The sequence below is a fragment of the Eptesicus fuscus genome, chromosome 21 (assembly GCF_027574615.1).
Source record: "Eptesicus fuscus isolate TK198812 chromosome 21, DD_ASM_mEF_20220401, whole genome shotgun sequence".
NCBI lineage: Eukaryota > Metazoa > Chordata > Mammalia > Chiroptera > Vespertilionidae > Eptesicus > Eptesicus fuscus.
The window spans coordinates 9,935,316-9,962,688 of record NC_072493.1 but is presented as its reverse complement, the minus strand read 5'-3'; the positions used below and the strand labels follow the sequence as shown (position 1 = coordinate 9,962,688).

The 27,373-nt window shown below is 45.0% G+C and overlaps 1 protein-coding gene and 1 long non-coding RNA gene across 2 annotated transcripts in view; one reads left to right on the top strand and one right to left on the bottom strand.

Moving 5' to 3' along the window:
* The window catches only part of ZFHX3 (zinc finger homeobox 3), a 160,833-nt gene extending 134,853 nt beyond the window's left edge, over positions 1 to 25,980 (top strand). The window contains exons 7-9 of the mRNA XM_054710419.1: positions 8,750 to 8,852; positions 10,393 to 15,807; positions 20,053 to 25,980. Coding sequence (XP_054566394.1) covers positions 8,750 to 8,852; positions 10,393 to 15,807; positions 20,053 to 21,713 — 7,179 coding nt within the window. The 3' untranslated portion in view covers positions 21,714 to 25,980. The remainder of the gene's footprint in view (positions 1 to 8,749; positions 8,853 to 10,392; positions 15,808 to 20,052) is intronic.
* Positions 21,637 to 27,373, bottom strand: part of LOC129147627 (uncharacterized) — a 105,640-nt gene continuing 99,903 nt past the window's right edge. The window contains exon 3 of the long non-coding RNA XR_008554920.1: positions 21,637 to 21,714. This is a non-coding gene — a long non-coding RNA (uncharacterized LOC129147627). The remainder of the gene's footprint in view (positions 21,715 to 27,373) is intronic.

Sequence of the window (27,373 nt, the reverse complement as noted above, 5' to 3'; positions counted from 1 at the left end):
CGCCTGCAGGTTTTGAAAGCATGGCTTTAAGTGGCTTCTATAAACATGACCCAAAAGGTTAGTATAAAGATTTAAATCTAGTTCTGATGTGAAGACTTTTCAAAGTATTGCAGGTGATATGAACTTCTTACTTTCTATATGTGTTGGGACTGCTGAGAAAGCCCTTTCCTGATCACTAGAGGAAAAACTACGGAGGAGAATCAGTCTCACCTCTAACTTATTTCAGCAGTGGAGTAATGGGAAATTAGTTTGCCTTTTCGTATGAAGATTCCCAGAGAGGTAGTCTGTTCAGAATTCCATCATGTAAAGTGCAGGTCACAGACATGTAACCCCTAGGCCTTTCCCATTCCATTTGGTTATGCAAGATTAATGAATAATGATGAAAGTGATGTAACATCATTGGTGATGCATCAGAGGACGTTAGCAGCCAATGGGAAACTCAAAGGTGACCTAGCATGGATTTCATTTCAGAGTTCTTTCGAGTAGAAATTCACTCGCTGTGGGTGTTATCAAATAGAACGGTGAACGTTGTTGAAAGTTTCTCTGTAAGTAAAAACCTCTCTCTGTGGATGGTGGGATTCTGTAGATGTAACAGGTTTCCTTGGCATTCTTACCAGCCTTGCAAATAACTCCACAAGGGGATTTTCTCAGGCCTCATTACATTTGCCATTGATGGCCTGGAACCATGAGAGCCCAAAGGAACAGAGAGATATGTAGGGAGGAAAGCATTTTTTTTTCTTAAAAATAATTTTTATTGAGTTCAAAGAGGAAGGGAGAGGGAGAGAGGGATAGAAACATCAATGAGAATCACTGATCGGCTGCCTCCTCCATGCCCAACACTGGGGACCGAGCCCACAACCTGGGCATGTGCCCTGACTGGGAATCAAACTATGACCTCCTGGTTCATAGGTCGACACTTAACCACTGAGCCATGCTGGGCAGGTGAGAGGGAAGCATTTTCAATACTTAATTAAATTTTCCTTTTGCTAGTTGTTTATTTTTTCTGTTTAATATAAATCTAGTCTAGGTTTGTGGGTCTATAGTAATCTGTATGACAGTAAGTTTCTTTTATATGTCGCTAAGGAATAGAATGTAAATTACTTTCAAACATCCATTTTTTTTTGTCATATTTTTATAATAGCAATAGTAAGGTACATTTTAGGTAGCAAGTCTGGTGGTCATTATGAATCTTGTTAATTTACCAACAGTCTTCAAGGGCAGGATGTTACTATTGTATTTGCTTGGGTACCAATCCCTAAGATATTTCTAGGTGTTACCCACTAACTAGGTATTTCTGGGTATTACCCACTAGCTGGCACCTTCTCAAGCAGTGATTCTCAACCTTTCCGGAGACTGGTAAAAACAATTCAGTAGCCTTACTGGGTTACTCTATGCATACTAAAGTTTGACAACCACTATTAAAACCTCCATCAAGTATTATGCTTATACACAATTGTCTGTACAATGTCAGGAAGCATAGGGATGCCCTAAAACTCATCCATGGAACCAAGTTAATAAATACTGTTCTGGAAGAATCTCTGACAACATAATTATGTAGGAGAAACATGGTCCCTAAAGAGGCTGAACTTGGCACCTTGCACAGAAATCCCTGTGCACCTCATCTTCCCACAGCAGATGATGGAAATGTTTTCTAGACATTTCTGAAAAGTGTGCAAATTGTGGGAAATGTGTTGATTATAGGATGTTGATTTGCTGGGAACAAGAAAAAGTGAATGGATTCAGAAGTAAAGTTAAAAGTTGTGGGAAAGGTAATCATACAAGGGTTTTCCTCTGTGTTGGATGTATAAGGATGCCTTAAAGGTACTCTCTCTTTGCATGAGAAGGTTGGGTCATTGCATGGCTGTCAGTCTGAATTGGTTTTTCACGTTATGAGGCTGGTTTTATCTGAAGCGTTTCCACCTTGATCCTTTAGCTCAGTAGGAAAAGATGAGCAGCCAGGGCTGGAGCGGAATTTGTGGCCGGACCTCACTGGGAACTCAGATTCCTGCTTGAGGACTGGATCTTGGTCTCTGCCCTGATGAGTCAAAGCAGATACCACTCTCCTTCCTCTGGAAAGTTTGGTGTTAAAACGGAATTTGCATTTGTTACAACTAAATGATTATAATGAACTTGTGGTTAAAATCCTGCCCCTGGAGGGTATTTTACTGTAATTTCATGAGAAAACTGGCCATGGGGAAGTATTGGTGAGGCTTTTTGACTGTATATCTCTATGTTCTTGGCCAAGTGGAGGAGGGAGCTCTGAAAACAGCATGATGAGAAATGCCCCTCAAATCAGAGCTCCACTTTTTAAAACCGTATTATCAAGGAATGGCCAATGCATGGCCATTCATCCTCTAGGAGGAGGAAGTCGTGTCTGCTTTGTCCCTGAATGGCTGCGATGAATGGCAGGAAGAGGAGTGAATCTTCCTCCTTGCCAAGTGGCTTGACTAAGTTAGCCGCCTTTGGCTGCTGAATAGGAAAAGCTGGCAAAATTCACTAAATAGACAATTCCTGGCAGACATGGGGTGTGTCCAGGGTATCGAAAGCTATAAATTCTGGTAAATATTTTTTGCTGTCTGGGTCCAAGGTCTCAGGATAAGGTTTGAATTGGGTTTCGGTTCCTCTCAAAGTAAATTCCACCCTGATAAGTGGAAATAGATTACTTTCTACACAATGTCTTTCCGTTCAGTTGTAAATGGAGAGTGTTTTTAGGAGGCTTCATTTAATAATACCTTATCAGACAGCTTTCAGGAACCTGCAGTGTCTAATATGTCTGTTGCTATGGTAACAGCTGCTTGCTTATGCTCCGCATCTCATATCTGTGTCTTCCATGGGTCCCCTTCTCTTTACTGATGAAGGGGCTTGAAAAACATTCTCCATTGGGAACTGCAGCTCTGGCCCTGCACTATGGAAACTGCACTCATGGCATTCCATTCTGCTCGGCCCATTGGAAACCGAGCTCCAAAGGGTGTCATTAGACATGTCACATGAAAGAAAAATCTATAAAGCTTAAAAGGCAATGAGACAAGTGCCCCTCCAGACCTGACTGAGCAGCCAGCCCCCAAACTCCGTTCCACAGACCTGGCACCCACTTACAGAGAACTTAGATTTCAAACCCGTGTGGGGTCTTGGAGCTACTGGACTGTGTTCTCACTTCCCCACTGACTTGGGAAAGGAATATTGAGGACGTGGGGGGCATGGTTTTGGCCCAAAAAGAGAATGGGAAAGACCACCTACCACGCATTTCAATACTCTTAAATTATTCTAATTGATCACTATCGCTCTAAGTGACAGGCCACACCACTGGGATCCTGGAACATTAATGTCAGGAAATTGTCTTTGTTCCTTGATCACTTAACAAAATACACCCTCGCAGTGGACATGGGGGTTGGCCCCTGAGCATCCCAGGAACACCTTTTTCTCTAGCCCTTCGCCTTCTCTCTCTTTGCTGTTTTTTTAATTCACTATTTTTTTGTACATGCATAGGTTTCCCTTCACTGCCTGCAGCTCTCTCTTTCTCCCTTGTGGGAGCAATAGTTTTTCTCCTGTGATTTTTTTTCAGTCAGTATCTGTTTCTCTGGGCTTGTTGTATGCCTGTGCTTTTGTGAATCTCTGGGATAAGCTGGTCTACCCCACCTCCCACCCCCCACCGGGGCCTATTGGGTGGCCACTGCCCTGGGGCTGTTGCACCTGCCTGGGTACCAGCTTTCTTACTTTGTCTCCATCTCAGAGGAAAGTAATGAAAATAATCAGGCTTCATTAATTCCAAGCCCTATGAGATGATAGCCATTTGGAGCCTGTTTGCCAATTAGATGGTCTAAATTAGAAGTGACCTTGGTATACTGCCACTGCTTGCCTCTCTCAGTCTAATGAAGCTCTTCTCCAATTCATTCTCCTTCTCGGCTCTCTTTTCTGTCTGTGTTTGTTCTCTCTCTCTCTCTCTCTCTCTCTCTCTCTCTCTCTCTCTCTCTCTCTCCCCCTCCCCCCCTCCGCCCCCTCCCATTCACCTCCATTTTCAGTCTTTGTCATCCTTAGTTTTTAAGATCTGGTTCATGGCCATGTTTGAGTCTGTCCCACATGAAAGCTAATGTGGCCCTGCAGTTTTTCCTCATGGGTTTTATGTTTTTAAAAAAGGGAGAGAGAACTACCTACAAGATATTTTAGAAAGGAAACAAGTCAGAGAGAGAAACCCCTGTAGACTCCATGGTCAGTGCCCAGCCTGGCACATTGGGAAGGTGGTGAGGGAAGGAAAAAACCTCTGAAGTTGTGCTGCCAAGAGGTGCCCTGGTTTGCTGGCTGCATTAGTGCAGAGACCAACTGGCAGGTCCCAGATGCCCTTGAGGTGCAGGAGAGGAGTGAGCAACCGGCCTCTCCCTGGAGCAGTCGGCTTTAGCTGCACCACTAACTGGATTGCTCAGGTCTGGAAGCAGGTGCGTTTTAACTTCATGCTTGAATGTTTCTAATAGAACAAGTACCTCATTCATAGAGACTGGCCAGGTCTGGGCCAGGAAGGCCTGGGTCCAAGGCTTTCCCTGACCCGCCCCCCCCCCCCCCCCCGCCCCTCTGAGGTTCTTCATTCTATTGATTTTCACTGACAAGTGAAGGATCTGAGGCTTCTTTGGGAGTCTAGGCTTTGGCAAGTCCAAACTTTCACTTGGAAAAGTGAGCCTTTCAGAAAGAAGCCCCACTTAGGTGGGCGGTGCTAAGGCAGTAAGGATGAGTGTCTCAGAGAAACCAGGTCAACACTTACTCTAAGAAAATACATTAATTATTTTGGATTGTGAGCTACTTGGCACAGGGACCTTGTCTTGCTCTCTCACAAGCAGGTGGCACAGGGACCCTGAGCAGTGTTTAGAGAATGATGGTCAGATGAATGGATGAGCAGAGTCACATGAGGCCCTTCATTTTCAACAACTAAGCTGTTTTGGCATTGCTTAAACGTGGAGGCTTTCAGCGTGGAACTCTTCTGTTGCTATTGTTAGATATGAGAATTGCTTAAACTTGAAGAATTTCAGTCAGAGCAAAACTCCACATTTCTGGTTATACATGAGACCTGTTTACTTGTCAGGAAGATTAGAGCCGCTGTTGGTTTTTGAACTTTCAGCACTCGAGCTCAGCTTTTATACTACATTCCCATCAACTCTACATACTCTGGAAGAAATGTAGTGGACTTGGCTCAAAAGCATGGGAGGAACACATGTGGTATCTGGGCCTTCAAACCTGTAAGTCTTGCCCCTTATGTGTTTAGGTAACTACTTTTATCTACCTGCATCTTTAGGGTTATTAGAATAATTTCAGATCACCTCTCCTAATAGGTTAATAAGATCACCGTAGAACTGCCTGTGGATGGCCAAGGCCAATCTTGAGTGACCCAAATTCTGAAAAAATAATGGGTCCAATCAATTGAATTTTCTTACCAGAAAAACTTTGTTTTACTTTTGGTTAAAAGTCTGTTTTAATAGTCTCTGGTCCCCTCTATATATAATGGGTAGAATACAGGGACATAATTGAACACGTTTATCAGTATACAGATTATTAGAAAAATCAATCTATGTGGATGGCAGTATCAATGTAAAAAGTGTAGGTGTTTGGACTTATTGGTACTATTATCTGGCCAAACCTAAAATGTTTTGTTTGGCTTTGAGTCTAGAGTAGGAGAGTAGGCAGAAGGAGACAGGGAAGAGGGAGAGAGTGTATGTGCACATGTGCACACATGTGCAGGGGAGCTGGTGGTGGATTCAGTTAGTGGAGGGCGAGGTTTGGGCACCTTTGGGATGGCTTTGGTTATATTGTAGCCAGGTTTTGTTGTCTCAGAAATCTACACTCCGCAAAGCTCCTCGAAAGGGAAGGTCTTTACAGAACTGTGCTCAGCAGTTAAATGATTGCTTTCCGACTGACTTTCAGCTCTCCGTCGGATACTGTGGCTGGGATAGTCTGAACCTTGCACACAGTTTAAAAAATAGGAGGTGGGGTTTGCCAAGGCGAGTTTTGAAGGAACTGTGCCTTTGGCCAACTCTCCTTTCCTTAGAACTCCTCAGTAAGCTGTTGGCGGGACTAGATTTATGGCTTTACGCAAAAGCATGCACACTTTGAGTGGAAAGCTCTGGGAGCTGGTAGGAGAGGGAGGAATGGACACAGGCATGGGAGGGGTCATTAGTGTCTGAGAGCTGACATGGGTCCCTCCATCACCTGTGCAACAAGGAGGCTTCTCTTTTCAACCTCTCTGTTCAGACACAGGCTCAGAGAGGCCTTGCCAGAACTTCTAGATCCTTAGGATTCCCTTTAGGGATACTCCTTTTTGCCTCCTGAGAATTTCTTGCTCGTTAAAATTTTATATACACAGGCTTTTTTTCTTCTGAGGGAGATGCTATAGATGAGAAGATGCAGGTAGATAAAAGTAATTACTTAAACACATATGGGGCAAGACTTACAGGTTTGGAGGCCCAGATTAAGATGCAGAGGAGCATGTGAGGTTGATGATTATATTTCGGGGAGAGTTAATTGATGGAAGGTGAAGGCAGACAAAGAACCGCTGCTTACTGCCTTCTTGAATCCCAATCAGGAATTATGATTAAAGTCGCAGCGAGACAACAGAGGGCTGATGAATTGGTGTCTTTTTTTTTTCTTTTTTGCCATCATTCACACTTGATTGACTTCAACCTTTCAAGTGCAAAAGTCTCTCTTTTCCATTATTATTCATAGCCATCTGAGTTTTTCTAATTAAAGTGTATGAAAACAATTACTGATCCGTCGTACTGAGTCTGTTAGAGGGGATGTCTGCCTTACTGTAATGCGTATAAAAAGCCCCCCGTTTTCTATAATGATGTGCAGCTGAGGTGTTAGGTAATTTTATTCTTTTTTACTCTGTAGGGCTTTTTTTTATTTCTCATGATTCATTTTTCATAATTCCAAAAGATCCCAGGAAAGGACTGATCCTGCCGCTACAACCGAGAAAGGAGGCGGGGGGGCATCTTTTTTCCTTTCCCTTTCTCCGCCCTCTAGCCCCCAACCTTGTGCTCCCCCTCAGCTGAGGACTATAAATTAATGGGTGACCTTTCACTTCTTGGTCTCCTGCTGGACTCCCTAACCACACTGGTCAGAAAGGCTTTCTATTAAAAAGAAAATAGATGGAATGAGTTTGGCAATCTCTGCTCCATTCCTAACGATTCATCAACAGCTAGTCTTAACCAGCTGCCACGAGTTTTCTGTGGAGGTGCAGGTGTCTGTGAGAGCAGGGATTCTGTCACATGTGCACCTGCTATGCACCTGCTCTTGTAAACACGGGTTTCTCAGAACCCCTCTCCATAGTGCCTGTTGCTTAATTTTGCACCTATTAGCATCTGGGGTTGTTGAAATTATGCAAACACCCAGAAATGTGTTGGGGCGTTACCTTTCTGGTGTCAATGTGAACAGTTGTCTGGGTTTCCTCTGACAGTTGAGCCCATCACTGATGATTCTAGTAACATGTCAGTAGCTATTTTGAGCAAGGCCAAGAACTTCAAATGATTAGAAATAGGAATTTACTTAAAATATTTCATTTTGAACAGTAATCCAGTGGTTCCAATCATTGCAACAGCAAGTGAAGATATTGTCATGGTATTTGGGTTGTTGATGGGAAACTAATGCCTCCAAATGGGCTAGATGCTGTGTGGAAAGGTTAGTGGTGACTGTAGTTTCTGTAATCTTGAGGTCAGATCATTTCTCTGGCTGTCATCAAACAGGAAACAATTTCTGATTCATTTGGGAATATCATCACCTTCCCACCCTATAGCAGGCAAAGGGACATTGTTTCTTTTTAAACAATGAACCTTTTATCCTTATATTGGGTATTGAGGGCTGTTTATCACATTAATGTGGGGCAAATGATAAGTTGTTTGGACAAGCTTCTGGCCAGATGGCAGGGAAGCCTAGAGAAATGTCTGAGGATCTGACCTAAAATTGCAGCTCTTTTAATCCAGGCTAATTCTGGAATTGCTCTATTGGGCAACAGTGGCCAAAGGGGGGCCACCCTGTTGAAGGATGCTTTGCAGGGCACCCTGTGTAGCTGGGACACTGGCCAGAGGTTCCCCTCTGATGCTGTGTACCTCGAGCAGAAACTCCAGAAGAAATCCTGGCTTAAGTGAGTCATAAGAAATGCTTATTTGCACTTGATCTCAGCTTGTAAAGGGTTACAAAATGTTGTTTCCTGGAAAAACTGCCAGTGTGTCTGCGTGTCCTTAGCCTTCCTTTGTTCTCTTCTCTTCTTCTTACCCTTTCCTTTGCTCTTATTCCCCTCCTTTTCTTGCCTGAATACATTTGAAAACAGTACTACAATGCTCCCTGCTTCAAGATTACAGTGTACTTTACTAGGTATGATTTAATTAGGGCCCTTATTATGTTTTCAGCAGCTTAAGGTGGGCCTTTCAACTTATCTACCTAATTGGTTGCACAAGAAGTTTCACAGCCCATGACAAAACATTGTCAGTGATCAAAGTCAAAATTCTGCATAAAGGAAAAATATTAATAATAAGATTATTCTTCAAGTGTGCACTGCTAATTATGTCCAGAATGTAACCGTAGAAACACTTTTGACTGATGTGAGCTTTGTCTAATAAACATGAATCTTCAGTGAGCTATGAAAAGTGACACCTCCAGCTTTACACTGGTGAAGGCTAATTTTGCTTATTAAATAATTTTTACACATTTCCCTATTTTGTGTCTCTTTCCTCTCCATTTGACTCTCTGCGTTTCTCTGCCTCTTGTTCCTCAGGTGACCACCCCTGAGATGGTGATGCCCAGCAGCATGTTTCTCCCAGCGGCTGTTCCAGATCGAGACGGGAACCCCAATGTTGAGGAGGCAGGCAAGCAGCCTGGTTAGTGTCATTATCCTTGACCCCTGCTAATGGAAACAGAATGAAATGTCGGGCTGGTGTTTTTCACAGAGCGAGGGTGCCCAGAATCCTTTACAGTACTCCTAAGCTGACTGTAACTGATCAAAAGATGAGGGTCACTGTTGGCAGCCACTTTGTACTCTGGTTCTTGGCAGATTTTTGTGTACTACTCATATGGTTTAAAGTGATAAAATCAGGTGAGAACAAGTAGGATTTTGGTGGGCACGTCCCCTTTGGGAGTGAATAACCTGAGACTCAATGAACAGACCCATAACTCACCATCCTAAGCTGTTAAACACTCCATCTCCGAGGACTTAATTATTAGGAACTTATAGAGCACATAGGGGATTTCAGGGCTCTGGGTTAGTTATCTTTCTGGGAGCTGCCTCCACTCCCAAGTTCTCTGAGTCTTCTAGGATTGCCTCAGGATATAGTATAGGGGTACCTTGTCGTAGACAGGGATGATGGTGGTGCCCCATGATGGTTCGTACCTCGACAGATCATTAGACCTCCATTTATGAGGCTCTTCTACATCGTTCACCTCCTGTCAGCATATTAGGCTGTGGACAGCTGATAGGGGTCAGAATATTTATGGGTATGCTCATTATAGGAAAAAATGTACTGTATTTTACTAATTGGCCACTTGAATGTTCATTGCTTATTGAATAGAGATGACAGTCAAAATGCCTAAAAATATATTCCAAAATTTCTTAAATTACAATGGACCACAGTTATCAAATATGCCCCATAACTCAGGATAGCATTAATTCACATCCTATATAATAAAGAGGTAATATGCAAATTAACCCTCATGCCCTCATAAGATGGCTGCCTACGACCAGGCCGGCAGGGCTGTTAGTGAGGGACGACCAAACGACTTAACAGCAGGCTGCGTGGGGCAACCAGGCCAGCGGGGGGGGGAGAGGGAGGGCGACAGTTAGGGGCAACTAGGCAGGCAGGTGAGCAATTAGGAGCCAGTGGTCCAGGATTGTGAGAGGGATGTTTGACTGCCGGTTTAGGCTCGATCCCTGGGATCGGGCCTAAACCGGCAGTCTGACATCCCCCAAGGGGTCCCAGATTGGAGAGGGTGCAGGCTGGGGTGAAAGGACCCCATCCCGTGCACGAATTTCATGCAACGGGCCTCCAGTATTCTATAATACTGGTCCATGTAAAAGGTGAACCCACTTAAAATCAGTAACCTTCAAACTAGTTCTGGAGAAATTGAGGATTCTGAGCTAAGCAATTTTAAATATTGTTTAAAAGACAGATATGTGATAGAATACAGGCTTATTAGGAGGCAACACTTTTTGTATTTCCTTTCAGTCCTCTCCGTTCTTGTGGACCTGCTCCTAATATGTTTGCTCTATTAGAGGGAAAGAAAGCAGGAGGCTGTGTGTTCAGGTTGGGTGTTTCCCTCATCGTCAGATTCTGTATTCCTGAGGCCTTGCTAGGTAGACAGCTCTCGGTGCCATCCTTGAAACAAAGCCCTCTTTATCATTGGGCTTGATGTTTTTTTTTACAGAAACCTCAGAGGATCCTGGAAAGAACATCTTGCCCTCCGTGAGCACAGAGCACGGTGGAGATCTAAAACCCTCTTCTGCTGACCCAGGCTCTATGAGAGAAGATTCGGGTTTCCTGTGCTGGAAGAAGGGGTGCAACCAGGTTTTCAAAACTTCTGCGGCTCTTCAGACTCACTTCAATGAGGTTCACACCAAGAGGCCTCAGCTGCCCGTGTCAGATCGCCACGTGTACAAGTACCGCTGTAATCAGTGCAGCCTGGCTTTCAAGACCATTGAAAAGCTGCAGCTGCATTCTCAGTACCATGTGATCAGAGCCGCCACCATGTGCTGTCTTTGTCAGCGCAGTTTCCGAACTTTCCAGGCTCTGAAAAAACACCTTGAGACGAGCCACCTGGAGTTGAGTGAGGCCGACATCCAGCAGCTTTATGGCGGCCTTCTGGCTAATGGGGACCTCCTGGCAATGGGAGACCCCACCCTGGCCGAGGACCACACCATAATTGTTGAGGAAGATAAGGAGGAAGAGAGTGACTTGGAAGAGAAGCAGAGCCCCACAGGCAGTGACTCTGGGTCAGTACAAGAAGACTCAGGCTCAGAACCGAAGAGAGCTCTGCCTTTCAGAAAAGGCCCCAACTTCACCATGGAGAAATTTCTAGACCCTTCTCGCCCTTACAAGTGTACTGTCTGCAAGGAATCTTTCACGCAAAAGAATATCCTGCTGGTGCACTATAATTCTGTCTCCCACCTGCATAAATTAAAGAGAGCCCTTCAAGAATCGGCAACTGGTCAGCCAGAACCCACCAGCAGCCCAGACAACAAGCCTTTTAAGTGTAACACTTGTAACGTGGCCTACAGCCAGAGCTCCACTTTGGAGATCCACATGAGGTCTGTGTTACATCAAACCAAGGCCCGGGCAGCCAAGCTGGAGGCCGCAGGTGGCAGTAGCAATGGGAACAGCAGCAGTGTCTCCCTAAGCTCCTCTACCCCAAGTCCTGTGAGCACCACTGGCAGTAACACCTTTACCACCACCAACCCAAGCAGTGCTGGCATTGCTCCAAGCTCCAGCTTACTGAGCCAAGTGCCCACTGAAAGTGTAGGAATGCCGCCCCTGGGGAATCCCATCAGTGCCAACATCACTTCCCCTTCAGAGCCCAAGGAGGCCAATCGGAAGAAACTGGCAGATATGATTGCGTCGAGGCAGCAGCAGCAACAGCAGCAGCAGCAGCAGCAAGCACAGACACTGGCCCAGGCCCAAGCTCAAGTTCAAGCTCACTTGCAACAGGAGCTGCAGCAGCAGGCTGCCCTGATCCAGTCTCAGCTGTTTAACCCCACCCTCCTTCCTCACTTTCCCATGACCACGGAGACCCTGCTACAGCTGCAGCAACAGCAGCACCTCCTCTTCCCCTTCTACATCCCCAGCGCTGAGTTCCAGCTCAACCCTGAGGTGAGCTTGCCGGTGACCAGTGGGGCGCTGACGCTGACTGGGACAGGCCCAGGGCTGCTGGAAGATCTGAAGGCTCAGGTTCAGATCCCACAGCAGAGCCACCAGCAGATCCTGCAGCAAAGCCAGCTTTCTCTATCCCAGAGTCACTCTACCCTCCTTCAGCCAAGCCAGCACCCTGAAAAGAAAAACAAATTGGTCATCAAAGAAAAGGAAAAAGAAAGCCAGAGAGAGAGGGATGGTGCTGAAGGGGGAGAAGGCAACACAGGACCAAAGGAGTCTCTGCCAGATGCCTTGAAGGCCAAAGAGAAGAAAGAGCTGGCACCAGGGGGTAGTTCTGAGCCTTCCATGCTTCCTCCACGCATCGCCTCAGATGCCAGAGGGAACGCTACCAAGGCCTTGCTGGAGAACTTTGGCTTTGAGCTGGTCATTCAGTACAACGAGAATAAGCAGAAGGTGCAGAAAAAGAATGGGAAGACCGAGCAGGGAGAGAATCTGGAAAAGCTCGAGTGTGACTCCTGTGGCAAGTTATTTTCCAACATCCTGATTTTAAAGAGTCATCAAGAGCATGTTCATCAAAATTACTTTCCCTTTAAACAGCTGGAGAGGTTTGCCAAACAGTACAGAGAACACTACGATAAACTGTACCCCCTGAGGCCCCAAACCCCAGAGCCGCCACCACCTCCTCCTCCGCCCCCTCCACCTCCACTTCCTGCAGCACCACCTCAGCCTGCTTCCACGCCAGCCATCCCTGTGTCCGCACCACCCATCACTTCGCCTACAATTGCACCGGCCCAGCCATCCGTTCCGCTCACCCAGCTCTCCATGCCCATGGAGCTGCCCATCTTCTCGCCACTGATGATGCAGACGATGCCACTTCAGACCTTGCCAGCCCAGCTGCCCCCTCAGCTCGGACCTGTGGAGCCTCTGCCTGCTGACCTGGCCCAGCTGTACCAGCATCAGCTTAATCCAAGTCTGCTCCAGCAGCAGAACAAGAGGCCTCGCACCAGGATCACGGATGACCAGCTCCGAGTTCTGCGGCAATATTTTGACATTAACAACTCCCCCAGTGAAGAGCAGATCAAAGAGATGGCCGACAAGTCTGGGTTGCCCCAGAAAGTGATCAAGCACTGGTTCAGAAACACTCTCTTTAAAGAGCGACAGCGTAATAAGGACTCCCCTTACAACTTCAGCAACCCTCCTATCACCAGCCTGGAGGAGCTGAAGATTGACTCCCGGCCCCCTTCGCCGGAACCTCAGAAGCAAGAGTACTGGGGAAGCAAGAGGTCTTCAAGAACACGGTTTACTGACTACCAGCTGAGGGTCCTACAGGACTTCTTCGATGCCAATGCTTACCCAAAGGACGATGAATTTGAGCAACTCTCTAATTTACTAAACCTTCCAACCCGAGTCATAGTGGTGTGGTTTCAAAATGCCCGACAGAAGGCCAGGAAAAATTATGAGAATCAGGGAGAAGGCAAAGATGGAGAGCGGCGTGAGCTTACGAATGATAGGTATATTCGAACAAGCAACCTAAACTACCAGTGCAAAAAGTGTAGCCTGGTGTTTCAGCGCATCTTTGATCTCATCAAGCACCAGAAGAAGCTGTGTTACAAAGATGAGGATGAGGAGGGGCAGGATGACAGCCAAAATGAGGATTCCATGGATGCCATGGAAATCCTGACACCCACCAGCTCCTCCTGCAGTACCCCGATGCCCTCACAGGCTTATAGCACCCCAGCGCCATCAGCCAATACAGCTTCCTCCGCTTTCTTGCAGCTTACAGCAGAAGCTGATGAACTGGCCACCTTCAGTTCAAAAACAGAGGTGAGTGATGAGAAACCAAAGCAGGCTGAACCTCCCAGTGCACAGCCAAACCCAACCCAAGAAAAGCAAGTACAACCAAAGGCAGAGCTGCAGCAGCAAGACCAGCCTGAGCAGAAGACAAATGCAGCCCAGCAAAAGCTTCCACAGCTGACTTCCCCCACTTCATTACCACAGCCTCCTCCACAAGCACCGCCTCCTCAGTGCCCCTTACCCCAGTCGAGCCCCAGTCCTTCTCAGCTGTCCCACCTGCCCCTCAAGCCCCTCCACACGTCAACTCCTCAACAGTTGGCAAACCTACCTCCTCAGCTGATTCCCTACCAGTGTGACCAGTGTAAGTTGGCGTTTCCATCGTTTGAACATTGGCAGGAGCACCAGCAGCTTCACTTCCTGAGTGCGCAGAATCAGTTCATCCACCCTCAGTTTTTAGACAGGTCACTGGATATGCCTTTCATGCTGTTTGACCCTAGTAACCCTCTCTTGGCGAGCCAGCTGCTCTCTGGGGCCATACCTCAGATTCCAGCAAGCTCAGCCACTTCTCCTTCAACTCCAACCTCCACTATGAACACTCTGAAGAGGAAGCTGGAGGAAAAGGCCAGCGCAAGCCCTGGTGAAAACGACAGTGGGGCAGGAGAAGAACCTCAGAGAGACAAACGCTTGCGGACAACTATTACACCAGAACAGCTAGAAATTCTCTACCAAAAGTACCTATTGGACTCCAATCCAACTCGAAAGATGTTGGATCACATTGCGCATGAGGTAGGCCTGAAGAAACGTGTGGTACAAGTCTGGTTTCAGAACACACGTGCCCGGGAAAGGAAAGGACAGTTCCGGGCTGTGGGCCCAGCTCAGGCCCACAGGAGGTGCCCTTTTTGCAGAGCCCTCTTCAAAGCCAAGACTGCTCTCGAGGCTCATATCCGGTCCCGTCATTGGCATGAAGCCAAGAGAGCTGGCTACAACCTAACTCTGTCTGCAATGCTCTTAGACTGCGATGGGGGACTCCAGATGAAAGGAGATATTTTTGATGGAACTAGCTTTTCCCACCTACCCCCAAGCAGTAGTGATGGCCAAGGTGTTCCCCTCTCGCCTGTGAGTAAAACCATGGAGTTATCTCCCAGAACTCTTCTTAGCCCTTCTTCCATCAAGGTGGAAGGAATTGAAGACTTTGAAAGCCCTTCCATGTCTGCAGTTAATCTAAACTTTGACCAGACTAAACTGGACAATGATGACTGTTCCTCTGTCAACACAGCAATCACAGATACCACGACTGGAGATGAGGGCAACGCAGATAACGACAGTGCGACGGGAATAGCAACTGAAACCAAATCCTCATCTGCGCCCAATGACGGGTTGACCAAAGCGGCCATGATGGCAATGTCTGAGTATGAAGACCGGTTGTCATCAGGTCTGGTCAGCCCAGCCCCGAGCTTTTACAGCAAAGAATATGACAATGAAGGTACAGTGGACTACAGTGAAACCTCAAGCCTTGCAGACCCCTGCTCTCCAAGTCCTGGTGCAAGTGGGTCAGCAGGCAAATCTGGAGACAATGGGGATCGGCCTGGGCAGAAACGTTTTCGCACTCAAATGACTAATCTGCAGCTGAAAGTCCTCAAGTCATGCTTTAATGACTACAGGACACCCACCATGCTAGAGTGTGAGGTCCTCGGCAATGACATTGGACTGCCAAAGAGAGTTGTTCAGGTCTGGTTCCAGAATGCCCGGGCAAAAGAAAAGAAGTCTAAGTTAAGCATGGCCAAGCATTTTGGTATAAACCAAACGAGTTATGAGGGACCCAAAACAGAGTGCACTTTGTGTGGCATCAAGTACAGCGCTCGGCTGTCTGTACGTGACCATATCTTTTCCCAACAGCATATCTCCAAAGTTAAAGACACCATTGGAAGCCAGTTGGACAAGGAGAAAGAATACTTTGACCCAGCCACTGTACGTCAGTTGATGGCTCAACAAGAGTTGGACCGGATTAAAAAAGCCAATGAGGTCCTCGGACTGGCAGCTCAGCAGCAAGGGATGTTTGATAATGCCCCTCTTCAGGCTCTTAACCTTCCTACAGCATATCCGGCACTCCAGGGCATTCCTCCTGTGTTGCTCCCTGGCCTCAACAGCCCCTCCTTGCCGGGCTTTACTCCATCTAACACAGGTGGGTTCTGCTCTAGGTTATTCCATAAGCATTCAATGGCTGCCCATTTAGCCCTTTGTTCTGTGTCTACCATCCATACCCTCTGAGTATTGGGCAGATAGGAAGCTTCAACAAAACTTCAGGTGCCTTCCATTGAGTCTCCCTGGAGCTGTGCTCATGTTGTACATCTTTCTTTGACTTCCCAGTTCAGGGATGGCACCTCCTGGTTGGACTGGTCTCCTCTGAAACCACTCTTGTGCCCTGTGTTCAACAGAACAATCAGGGAGAGTGGGGGAAGTGTTATTTTCAAGAAAGAAGCTTCTATTGTAGACCCTTTCATTTTTTGCTTCTGGAAATCCTGATCCCTTCTAGATATTTGTTGAAAATATAAGACACTTTAATATCTAGCTAGTTCTGGATCATGCCCTATGGAAACTTGTTCAAAAGAATTTAAACCAATCTTTGCCCTTACCTGTGGTCCCTGCCCCCTTTTTTAGAGAGCTACTCTGGCATAATTGCTATCAGGTATCCTCTTACTCCTGAGATTCTCTTCTAGCCAGAACAACAGTGGCTATGTCAGTTTGTGCTCAAATGCACTGATTAGGAATCTTGTATTAGGCAATGTGGTTTTGAATTTTGACATATTTGTGTTAGTACTCCAGACAGATAAAAAATGTTAATGGTCATTTTTTAGGAGTATTCAGTCTGCATTGTTTCCTTTTGCCCATCTCCCCTTTTGCTTCTCTCCCCTATTCAGAATCATATACTTGGTACTCTTATTTTTCCATTTAATGGGGAGTCTCACAGTTCTTCCTGTGTACCTCTCTTGTTTGTCCTTACCCATCTTCTCTGAATCCACCTGTCTTTCCTAAATTAGACCTTCACCTCTACAATCCTCTAAGACTTAGGCACAAATCATCAAGTTGCCTTCATGGCCTGCATTGACCAGTGCACATTCACCAAAGGAGAGCCCCTCAAAGGGCTTCCTTGCCTTCAAAACATGTCCCTGTTTCCAGGAGTTGAAGCGGCTCTTCTACTTCACAGAGCAGTCCTGGTTGAATGAAATCCAAGTTTTACAATTTTGGCAGTGATTTACAGAACATGAGGCTACCTTATTCCTGGTCCCAGTTTCTTAGCCAAAGAGAGGAACGAGAAAAGGAAGCATTAAGATATAAAAGTCGTTGCTTATATATGTTGGCAAGTTAGTGTCACAGAATGATGCTCAAGCCAGCTAGACATAAGCCAAGAAACAAGCTATGGAAAGTGGCCAGACACTGAATTATCCTTGCAGCCCAGGACCTTGGCAGAGGGGCTTGGGAAGGCCCAACATTTCATAATAATGTGAAAAAAATTAGAATCAGAATGTCTGATCTATTCCCCTTGTTTTACAGATGAGAAAACTGAGGCCCAGAGAGGTCAAGACCCTTCAGCAAGCTAGGGTAGGAGCCAGAGCTCCCACCCAGGCCTCCGGGCTCCCAGTGCTATGTGCTCCTTCCACAACACCCAATATGAGCCAGTCAGTCAACAGGTATATGTTTAGTGCTACTCAGGTTCTGACCACTTAAAGTGGACTTAAGATATAAAGATATGCTCTTAATTATTCAAGGCAGCCAGCCAGATGTGCCCCCTGTAACCACCTCCTAACTGTACCAAAGCTCACAGGAGCACTGGATCTGGAATGGGAGGGAAGAAACCTATGTTTAATATGTCAGGCCCAATGGTAACCTTTACCATGTAAATCCCACAACAATTTACTGTGGAAAACTGAGGTTCCAAGCAGCGAACGGGTCCAAGATCACACATGGCAAATGTGTGTCAATCATAATCCATATCCTATCAGTCTGACTCCAGAGGTGCATGCCTGGGTCTCGGGGATGAAGTTCCTTGCTTAGTTCTGATCTTACAGATGAGAAAACCAAGGGCACAGAATTATTCTGAGAATATATTGAGCTACTGTATCGCTACTGTATCGAATGTGGCTAGTGCAGAACTTGTAAATAGCACAGATTCAGTAACCATTTCTTAAAATTTTGAATCTTTTATGTAGACTGTCAGTTCAAGATATAGAAAGTCAGTCTAAAGCCTTCTGACCTGGGTCTTTCTCCTGAAAACCTGATGCCATAGAGATGGGGAGATACCTAGACGTTCCTTCCTTACCCTTCCTTTTGGCTCTGGTTGCAACCTAAAGGCCTGTTGTCCAGAGGGAGATGGGAAGAGCCATGTTGCACATTTAGAATTCATAATCCATTCTGGTTCAGCCTCGTTTGTGCCAATGTAACCAATGAGCCTTTACTGAGTTTTTCTGAGTCTGATGTATCTTCTCCTCTGGTTTCAGCCCCTTATGTGCCTTTAGGAAATTGGATGTCTTAATCTCAGAAGAGTACATAAATGATGCTATGTGGTGCTGAGGGAAGCATCCTCCTTGTCTCTCCAAACATTAATGGATGTTTTTCTGGGATTGGCAACTTGAGACAACTTTGTTCTCTTATCTGAAATATGAGTGTTTTCAAATGCTAGCCCAGTAAACACTGACGTCAACATTGTCTTCACCCAGGTCTGGGCTTCAGAGTGTTTTGTTTTTTCCTCATGAGGACAGTGTCACATTATGGAACCCACTACCACAGCTTTCTGGCAGAAGGTGATCCAGATAAGTGGTGAGGGGCCATAGGGTTTGATTTTAAATTCTGGTGCTCACTGTACACCGTCTAGTTTCTTGGGGGTAGCAAATGTAAAGATGATCTGAAGGCTGCTGCCTATGAACTCTCCTCAATTCTTGTCTACGCTCAGCATCTCATCACCCAGCACATCCTGACTCCCCTCCACCTTGCTAGTCTTTACAAACCTATAGTTTGGTGTACAGATTTGTCTATCTGAAAGTAGAGTGTTCCTATGAAACCTTTCCTAAGTCAAAATGGCATGAAGTGAAGAAGCAGTCACTTTAGGACACATCTTGCTAACAAATGCACACAATAAATCAAGATAAAACACACATACTCCTAGAAACAGCTCAAAGCTATGATGCTGGGTGTAGTTCCTGGGGAAGGAGCTTGGCAGTCCCACTCTCCCTGTTCAGGGTGCACGATGCCTCTACTGTAGCTCACCACAGAGCAAACACTGAATGCTATTTTCACTTTTTGTATTTCTTTCAGTTAGCGAAAACAGGTATTAATGTAGGTTTTTCCTAAAAGCAAAGTGGCATGAAGTGAACTTTTGAAAAGCGGGGATATCTGTACCAGCAACATCAACATCATTTCCATGACTCTGGAACAAAAGACTCAAACCAGAAGATAGGTCTGGGGGTATGTTAGGCTCTGGGCTGGATGGAAGCTTTACAGGTAGTGGTAGGTTAGGTCTGCGTGTGATTGAGGATGGGGCTGTACTCCATGTGTGTCTAGTGACATGGTCAAAGACCTCTGTCACCCATAAGCAATGGTACCTGATGTAGGACGCAATCTTAGGAATTGATGGTGGCAGCACTTTGGACAGTTCCATTTCTGACATGTTTTTCTCCTCTTCCTACGGCTAGTTTTTCCATCTACAGCCCTAGCCCTACTGGATGTCATTCAAACGGGCAAGAGTAGAAAGTGTTCATTTCTCTAGAGGACTGCAGATCCTATTCCTAGATGGTTACATTTTTTTCAACAGATTTGTTAAAGCAGATCAGCTGAGCCAAGACACTGGAACAGTTTTCCCTGAATAGACCGTTTTATTCCTCCTCCTCTCTCTTTCCTCTTAATGGATCCATTTAGCTGCAGAAGTGCATGTGTATAGCCTATTTGTTCACATTGTCTTGAGGCTTGGCTAGGTTTCTTGCTTTCCTTCCCTCTCCTTTCCTGTCACCTGTCTCCTCCAGACAACTTCTGGTGAGACATCTTGGCTGTAGTATTTTTGTGACACTTTGATGAAGGCCCTTAGTCCCAGCTAGTTTGGGGGCCTCCAGACTAATTGCCTTGGGTAGAATGAATGGTAGCAGGGAGCTTGGCAAGAAAATATGAATTAATGGGGTGGGCGTGACACATTGGGCGGAAGGTGCTTGGCTGAAAGGGGAAGTATGGGAGCGGAGCTGATCCAGGACTCGGGCTTGATTAGAATACAAGGCTCTCCAACCCTGAGCCTGGCTGACACCTCTGTTGAAAACGCTGGTGTAAACCTTCGTATAAACCTTGAGGCCTCAGACTCTGTGCCAGTGACACAGGTCAAAACATCTTGATCTTCAGCCTCACCACCCAGACTGACATGTGATTTCTCTGTGTCCATTCTTTTCAGCTTTAACGTCTCCAAAACCGAACTTGATGGGTCTGCCCAGCACAACAGTTCCTTCCCCTGGTCTCCCCACATCTGGATTACCAAATAAACCGTCCTCAGCGTCGCTGAGCTCCCCAACCCCAGCACAAGCCACCATGGTGATGGCCCCTCAGCAACACCCTCAACCCCAGCAGCAGCAGCCACAGGTGCAGCCACCGCCAGCAACCCAGCCTCCACCTGTGCCACAGCTCCCGCCACAACAGCAGCAACAGCAACGCAAGGACAAAGACAGTGAGAAGGTAAAGGAGAAGGAAAAGGCACACAAAGGGAAAGGGGAACCCCTGCCTGTCCCCAAGAAGGAGAAAGGAGAAGCACCCACGGCAGCCGCAGCCACCATCTCAGCCCCACTGCCCACCATGGAGTATGCAGTGGACCCTGCACAGTTGCAGGCCCTGCAGGCAGCCTTGACTTCAGACCCCACAGCGTTGCTCACGAGCCAGTTCCTTCCTTACTTTGTACCAGGCTTCTCTCCTTATTATGCCCCCCAGATCCCTGGCGCCCTGCAGAGCGGGTACCTGCAGCCAATGTATGGCATGGAAGGCCTGTTCCCCTACAGCCCTGCGCTGTCGCAGGCCCTGATGGGGCTGTCCCCGGGCTCCCTACTGCAGCAGTACCAGCAATACCAGCAGAGTCTGCAGGAGGCGATCCAGCAGCAGCAGCAGCGGCAAATGCAGCAGCAGCAGCAAAAAGTGCAGCAGCAGCCCAAAGCAAGCCAAACCCCAGTCCCCCCTGGGGCTGCTTCCCCAGACAAAGACCCTGCCAAAGAATCCCCCAAACCAGAAGAGCTGAAAAACGCACCCCGTGAGGTGTCCCCCCTCCTGCCGAAACCCCCCGAAGAGCCAGAAGCAGAAAGCAAAAGTGCGGACTCCCTCTATGACCCCTTCATTGTTCCAAAGGTGCAGTACAAGTTGGTCTGCCGCAAGTGCCAGGCGGGCTTCGGTGACGAGGAGGCGGCGAGGAGCCACCTGAAGTCCCTCTGCTTCTTCGGCCAGTCTGTGGTGAACCTGCAAGAGATGGTGCTTCACGTCCCCACGGGCGGCGGTGGTGGTGGCGGTGGCAGCGGCAGTGGCAGTAGTGGCGGCGGCTCGTACCACTGCCTGGCGTGCGAGAGCACGCTCTGTGGGGAGGAAGCTCTGAGTCAACATCTCGAGTCGGCCTTGCACAAACACAGAACAATCACGAGAGCAGCAAGAAACGCCAAAGAGCACCCTAGTTTATTACCTCACTCTGCCTGCTTCCCCGATCCTAGCACCGCATCTACCTCGCAGTCTGCCGCTCACTCAAACGACAGCCCCCCTCCCCAGTCGGCCGCCGCCCCCTCCTCGTCCTCCGCTTCCCCTCACGCCTCCAGGAAGTCTTGGCCGCAAGTGGTCTCCCGGGCTTCGGCCCCGAAGCCTCCTTCTTTTCCTCCTCTCTCCTCATCTTCAACGGTTACCTCAAGTTCATGCAGCACCTCAGGGGTTCAGCCCTCGATGCCAACAGACGACTATTCGGAGGAGTCTGACACGGATCTCAGCCAAAAGTCCGACGGACCGGCGAGCCCGGTGGAGGGTCCCAAAGACCCCAGCTGCCCCAAGGACAGTGGTCTGACCAGTGTAGGAACGGACACCTTCAGATTGTAAGCTTTGAAGATGAACAATACAAACAAATGAATTTAAATAAAAAATTAATAACAAACCAATTTCAAAAATAGACTAACTGCAATTCCAAAGCTTCTAACCAAAAAAAAAAAAAAAACCACAAAAAAAATAGAAAAAAAAAGGAAAAAAAAAGAAAAGCGTGGGTTGTTTTCCCATATACCTATCTATGCCGGTGATTTTACATTCTTGTGTTTTCTTTTTTCTAATATATATATAAAACACACCCCTAACCGGTTACATTGTGTCCTTTTGAAGGTACTATTGGTCTGGGAAACAGAAGTCCACAGGGCCTCCCTAATGTCTTTGGAGCTTAAACCCCTTGTATATTTGCCCCTTTTCAATAAACGCCCCCACGTTGATAGCACAGAGGAGCCCGGCATGCACTGTATGGGAAAGCAGTCCACCTTGTTCCAGTTTTAAATTTCTTGCTATCTTAGCATTCAGATACCAATGGCTTGCTAAAAGAAAAAGAGAAATGTAATGTCTTTTTATTCTCAGGTCAATCGCTCACACTTCGTTCTGTTTTCAGAATCATTGTTTTATATATATATATTTTTTTTCTTTTTCAGTTTTCTTTTTTCGTTTTTGTTCCAGAAAATTTTTTTGTTTCTTAATTTAAAAACGGGCAGAAAGTATTTGAGAAAAACAATGTGAACTGCTTTAGCTTTCTGGGGATTTTAAGGATAGCTTTTCTGCTGAAGCCAATTTTAAGGTGAAAAGTTAAGCACTCCCACTTTCAGAAGAAAAAAATAAACCCACACACAAAGAGTGTTGAGGACTCGTAGCTTAAAAAAAATAAGTTTTAAAAACTGACTTTCTGTATTTATGATAGATATGACCATTTTGGTGTTGAGTAGATTGTTGCATTGGAAATGAACTGAAGCAGTATGGTAGATTTAAAAGGAAAATAAAAAACCTTTTGTGTACATTTAGCTTTTTGTATGGTCCAGCTGACAGCTCCTCATTTGATGTCGTCTTGTTCATTCCTAGCAGATAGATTGCAATCCGTTGATTCACCTAAGCTTTTCTCCCCTTTGTCCCTTAATTCCACTTTCTCTTTCCTCCTCCCACCTCCCATCCTATAACCTCCCATTTAAGGTAGCTGCCTTCATTTCTTAGAGGGTAGCTGCAGAATTATTTTATAAAACTAAAGAATGAATTTCAAAGGGTCCTAGGGGTCATTAGGATCCTCACAGATTATTTTTGGTTGGGGAGTTGAAACTTTTTAAAGGCATATAATTCTAGTTACCTATGTCTGTTAGCCTTGTGCATTTATTTTTTTATTTATCCTTCCTTTGGCTTTTCTTTTCACCCTCTTTTTCCCCACTCTTTGTTTGGTAGATGCTTCAAATATTCTTTTCCTGAGCTAAAGCATTTGTTTCCATTTGTGTAATTGGATTGTGTGCTTTTCTTTTCTAAAACAGTTTTGGTTAGGGGTTTGGTTTTTGTTTTGTTTTCTTTCCTCTCAGAAAAAGAAATTTCATGCTTTAAATAAAATCCAAAGACACACCCTTTCACTGCTGGTGCAGAAAAAAGGGAAAGGGTTCTTATTACTTGAGAATTTGTTTCTGATTTAAACAAGACTTAGTTTAATAAAAGAAAGAATAAAACAAAAGATTCCCAGGTTGTTATTTGCTTCTTCTGCAAGCAGAGAGGCAATTGTTAATTCCATATACCAAAAGACACATTTTTTTACTTCAAAGTTTTGTCCTTGTGTTAGGCAGTCTGAGCGGCGAGTGATCCCGAGTGCAGCCAACAAAGAAGCAGATAGCAATGTACTAAGAGAAAGAATGAGACACTTGTGTTTACGTTAATATCCATATTCCTGTGACACAACACAACGCACCATACCCCCTTTCTCATTTAAAAAAAACGGTCTGAACTTTGAAAGGAAAACTTTGTGCTGCTATAATGTAGACTTTGGAGACAAATAGATGCTTTGCTGTTTCACTTTCATAGCTAAACAACAGAAACAATCTCCCCTTCCCCCTAACGTGTGAAATCCTTCTCTCCTTCATTCTCTTCCTTATGTTTCAAAAGGGAACTTTGAAGACTGTGAATGCAGGTTCCATTGGTCACCTTCCAGGCTTCTTTCCCCAGTGCTGAAGCCACTCATCAACTTTGCAAAAGACTGGAGCATTCCAACATCTAAAAATGGATTTCTTTTTTCTCTTTTCTTTTTTAGCCGGGACTATTTTATTTTTATGAATTTGTTTTCAGTTTAATGAAAGAGTAGATCCTGAACTGTTGTACATATTTCTAACTAGGCTGATGCACAGTGCAAATTCCTTTTTTAATTTTTTTAAGTAGAAATACTAAAGAATACCATCTAACTATTCATACCAGTATCCACTTGTAGCATAAGGTGTCAAAAACAAGTACGCAAAACACTTGCTGTTTTAACAAGCTATTTTCTTTTAACAAGAATTCTTGTATTTCTCCCTGTGTTTGAGATGAACATTTTTAAATTTTAAAGTTGTACAGTTTTTTGTTTTCCATTATTTTATCTTGTTTGTAACTCTATAAAAATATATATTTTTGCCATTTAACTGTTGTATGTTACTCTGTGTCTGTATCATATAGAAAAATTGTTTGTTTTTTGGTTCTCTATGTGATGATACCAATTAACAATTTAACACTAGCTTTACCTGTCAAATTCTGCTAGGTCTTTTCTGTAAACTTTGTTTTTAAAAATGATATTGCTTGGTAATAGTGCAATTTCTATCCCTTTCCCACCTCCCTCAACTTTAAGTTCATTTCCTAATAATTTTGCCACCCCCTCCCCAATGGTTCTTTCCATTTTCTCCCTCCCCCCCCTCTTAGCTACTATGCCATCCTCCCTCTGTGTAGCAGAGTGACTGTCAGTGTTTTGTTATGCCATGCCTTGACCTGTGGGTGTACTTGGCGACCGCAAGATGGTTGGTTGGGTAGACTGGCTAAGTAAGCATGCATCCACCGACCAGTGTTCCTCAGAGGGGGTATGTGATTGTTTCAACCTGGAGTGGGTTGCACACTAATGTTTTCCTCCACAACTCTACTGCCCACATATATGTTCCTTCAAAAAAGAAAACATAATTCTCAGCATTAACCCAGAAGTATCAGAGCAGTGAGTGATGGTGAAAATTAGGGGTCAAACATAGCTTAAAATGTTTGTGGGTTAACATCCAACCTGGCTGGGACCAGTATCATTTACAAAGCATGAATTTATACAATGCCCAACTGTTTAGGCTGGTTTCCCTTGGAGAATTTACTCCTGTCTGTTGCATAGTAGGTAGCTGACTAGGATATCTCTACTCGGTTTTTAAATGAATTCTTCACATTCATTCACACTTCATATTTTGGTTGGTTGGTTGTTTTTTTCCCCAAATACTCCACAGTGTGGGCTGGTGCTAGACATTCAGTCTCATAGCACCACTGACCCTCAGGATGGGAGTTATTTCATCCATTGTTCATCCTTCCAAAAAGAAACATAAGAAGGAAACACACACACACACGGAAAAGTTTAAATCTAGAAAGGTTTTTGTTTTGTTTTTTAATTTAAAAGCGATTTAAAGAGATGAATGTGGCCAAAGTTTTGAAAACAAAGTAAAACAGACGACATGTGTTTAACCCTGAGTTTATCAGTCATGGGCAGGAAGTTGCAGGAGAGAGAGGCAGTGACCCAAGCCAGTGCACTTGATGTTCATGGACATATATTTTTTTTAAATAATAAATAAATTAAAACATTTTAAATAGAAGCATAAATTGAGTTGGTTGGTTGTTGGCGCTGAGATACTGCCCACTGTGAAACAAAGCTTTGACTAGTTTTTTTTTGTTGTTTACTTTCTCTGGGGGGAGGGGGGCAAGTTTGGGTAGGAAAGAAAGCATAAATGAACGTGACCCTGAGGTGAAGAGGTATATGAACAGCCTTTGCAATGTACAAAAAAAAAACACAAAAAACAAAACAAAACAAAAAAAAAACACAAAAAAATAGAGCAAGTGAAACCAAAAATGATGTTCTTGGTGTTTTTCTATAATGTAGTCTTGTTAGCTTTTTTGTTACTGTAATAATGCTGATCTCGAACTGTACCAAAATACATGGAGACTAACAAACAGAACCACATGGAACTTTCAAACTGAAAAAAAAATTTGTCACAAAAACTTTGTTGTCATAGTTAAGTTGATTGTAGATGGTAATTGAATATACTCCTTTGAAAATATTTCATCAAGTATGTTTCCTGCTCATTGTGATACATTAAAAAAAATATGAGCAAAAGTTCTTGTCTCTGTCAGCAAATTTTGTGTGTGTGTGCATGTGTGAGAAAGAAAAAGGATGACTGAAGAAATGTAAATTTGAACAGTATCTTGAGGTTGGGTGTGCAGGGATGCTTATTCCAAGGTACACAAGCTCTTGGGAAACGGGGCCTTGTATTTCCCATCTTCTGGCGCTCATTGAAGCAGCGGTCGCCAACCGGTGGTCCGTGGACCACTGGTGGTCTGTGATGTCCGAAAGGTTGGTGACCGCTGCATTAAAGTACCAGAGGTTTTGGCCATGACACTGACTAGCTTATTTCATTGAGAAGAGTAAGCATGATAGCTTAGACAATATTTGGCCCTAGAGAACCCTAGTAGCATGTAAACATTTTAAACTCAAATATTTATGTAAGAATATTAGACACGACACAATCATGAGCAAAAGTTTTACTGATGGCTAGGAGAGAGGTAGGTTCAACTTCTCTGAATTGGGAATTGGACCCAGTGTTTATGACAGGAGGATATGAAATGTAAGTTGAATTAAGTGGGTTATTGACTAAATTTACCTTTCCTAGGAAAGGATTTTTCCAAACTCCCTGTTAGAGCAGAATTTGAGAGAAGAACAGTCTGCAAAATCATAGTAGCATTAGTAATTCCTACATACAAGAGAATACTCAGTCCTCTTATGCCTGAAAATCATTAATAAGGAGTCCATCCAAGATCAGGCCTAAAGGCCTTTCCTTCATCTCTAATTTATAGCCACAGCTGATAAATAATTTACAAAACTTTTGCAGCTAGGCTTGGATGGCATTGAAGGCTGTCCTTGCAAGGTCTGCAGCATCTACCCTTGGCCAACAGGGTTCTTCCTACCCAACATGAGCTATGAATCACTCTTCTGTTGGCTCAGACAGCCACTGTAAACCAAGTCCTTTTTCTTAGATCCTACAGCAGGCATTCAAGAAGCAGTGACCCTATTAATTCAAGATCTCAAAGAATGCTACAGTTGGTACAGGCATCACTAAATGCTCAGAAATAGTTGGTTCCCTTGCCAGTGCTGGAATCTCTTTGCCAAAAAAGTAGTGTCACTCTCCTTAATGAAACCATGATCTTTCCCCAGGCATTGCACCTTCCTTTTGGGTGTTCCTGCAGAACCAGATGGCTCCAATCTCGGTATATCTTCTTGGCACACAGTTATATCACTGATCTTTCTTCCAACCCCACAAAAAGGTACAGTATGATAAAAATTGTTCAAATCCAAAGCCACATCTGCCTTTCTAAGCTATAATTATTTTAGGGTCTGGCAGATTCACACTGAAACATTTTAAACGGAACTAGTTTTGCAGAGAGGTTTCGCTACTTCAGCTCTTTGGAGGAAGGTGACTACAAATTTTTCTAACAAGAAAATAAAA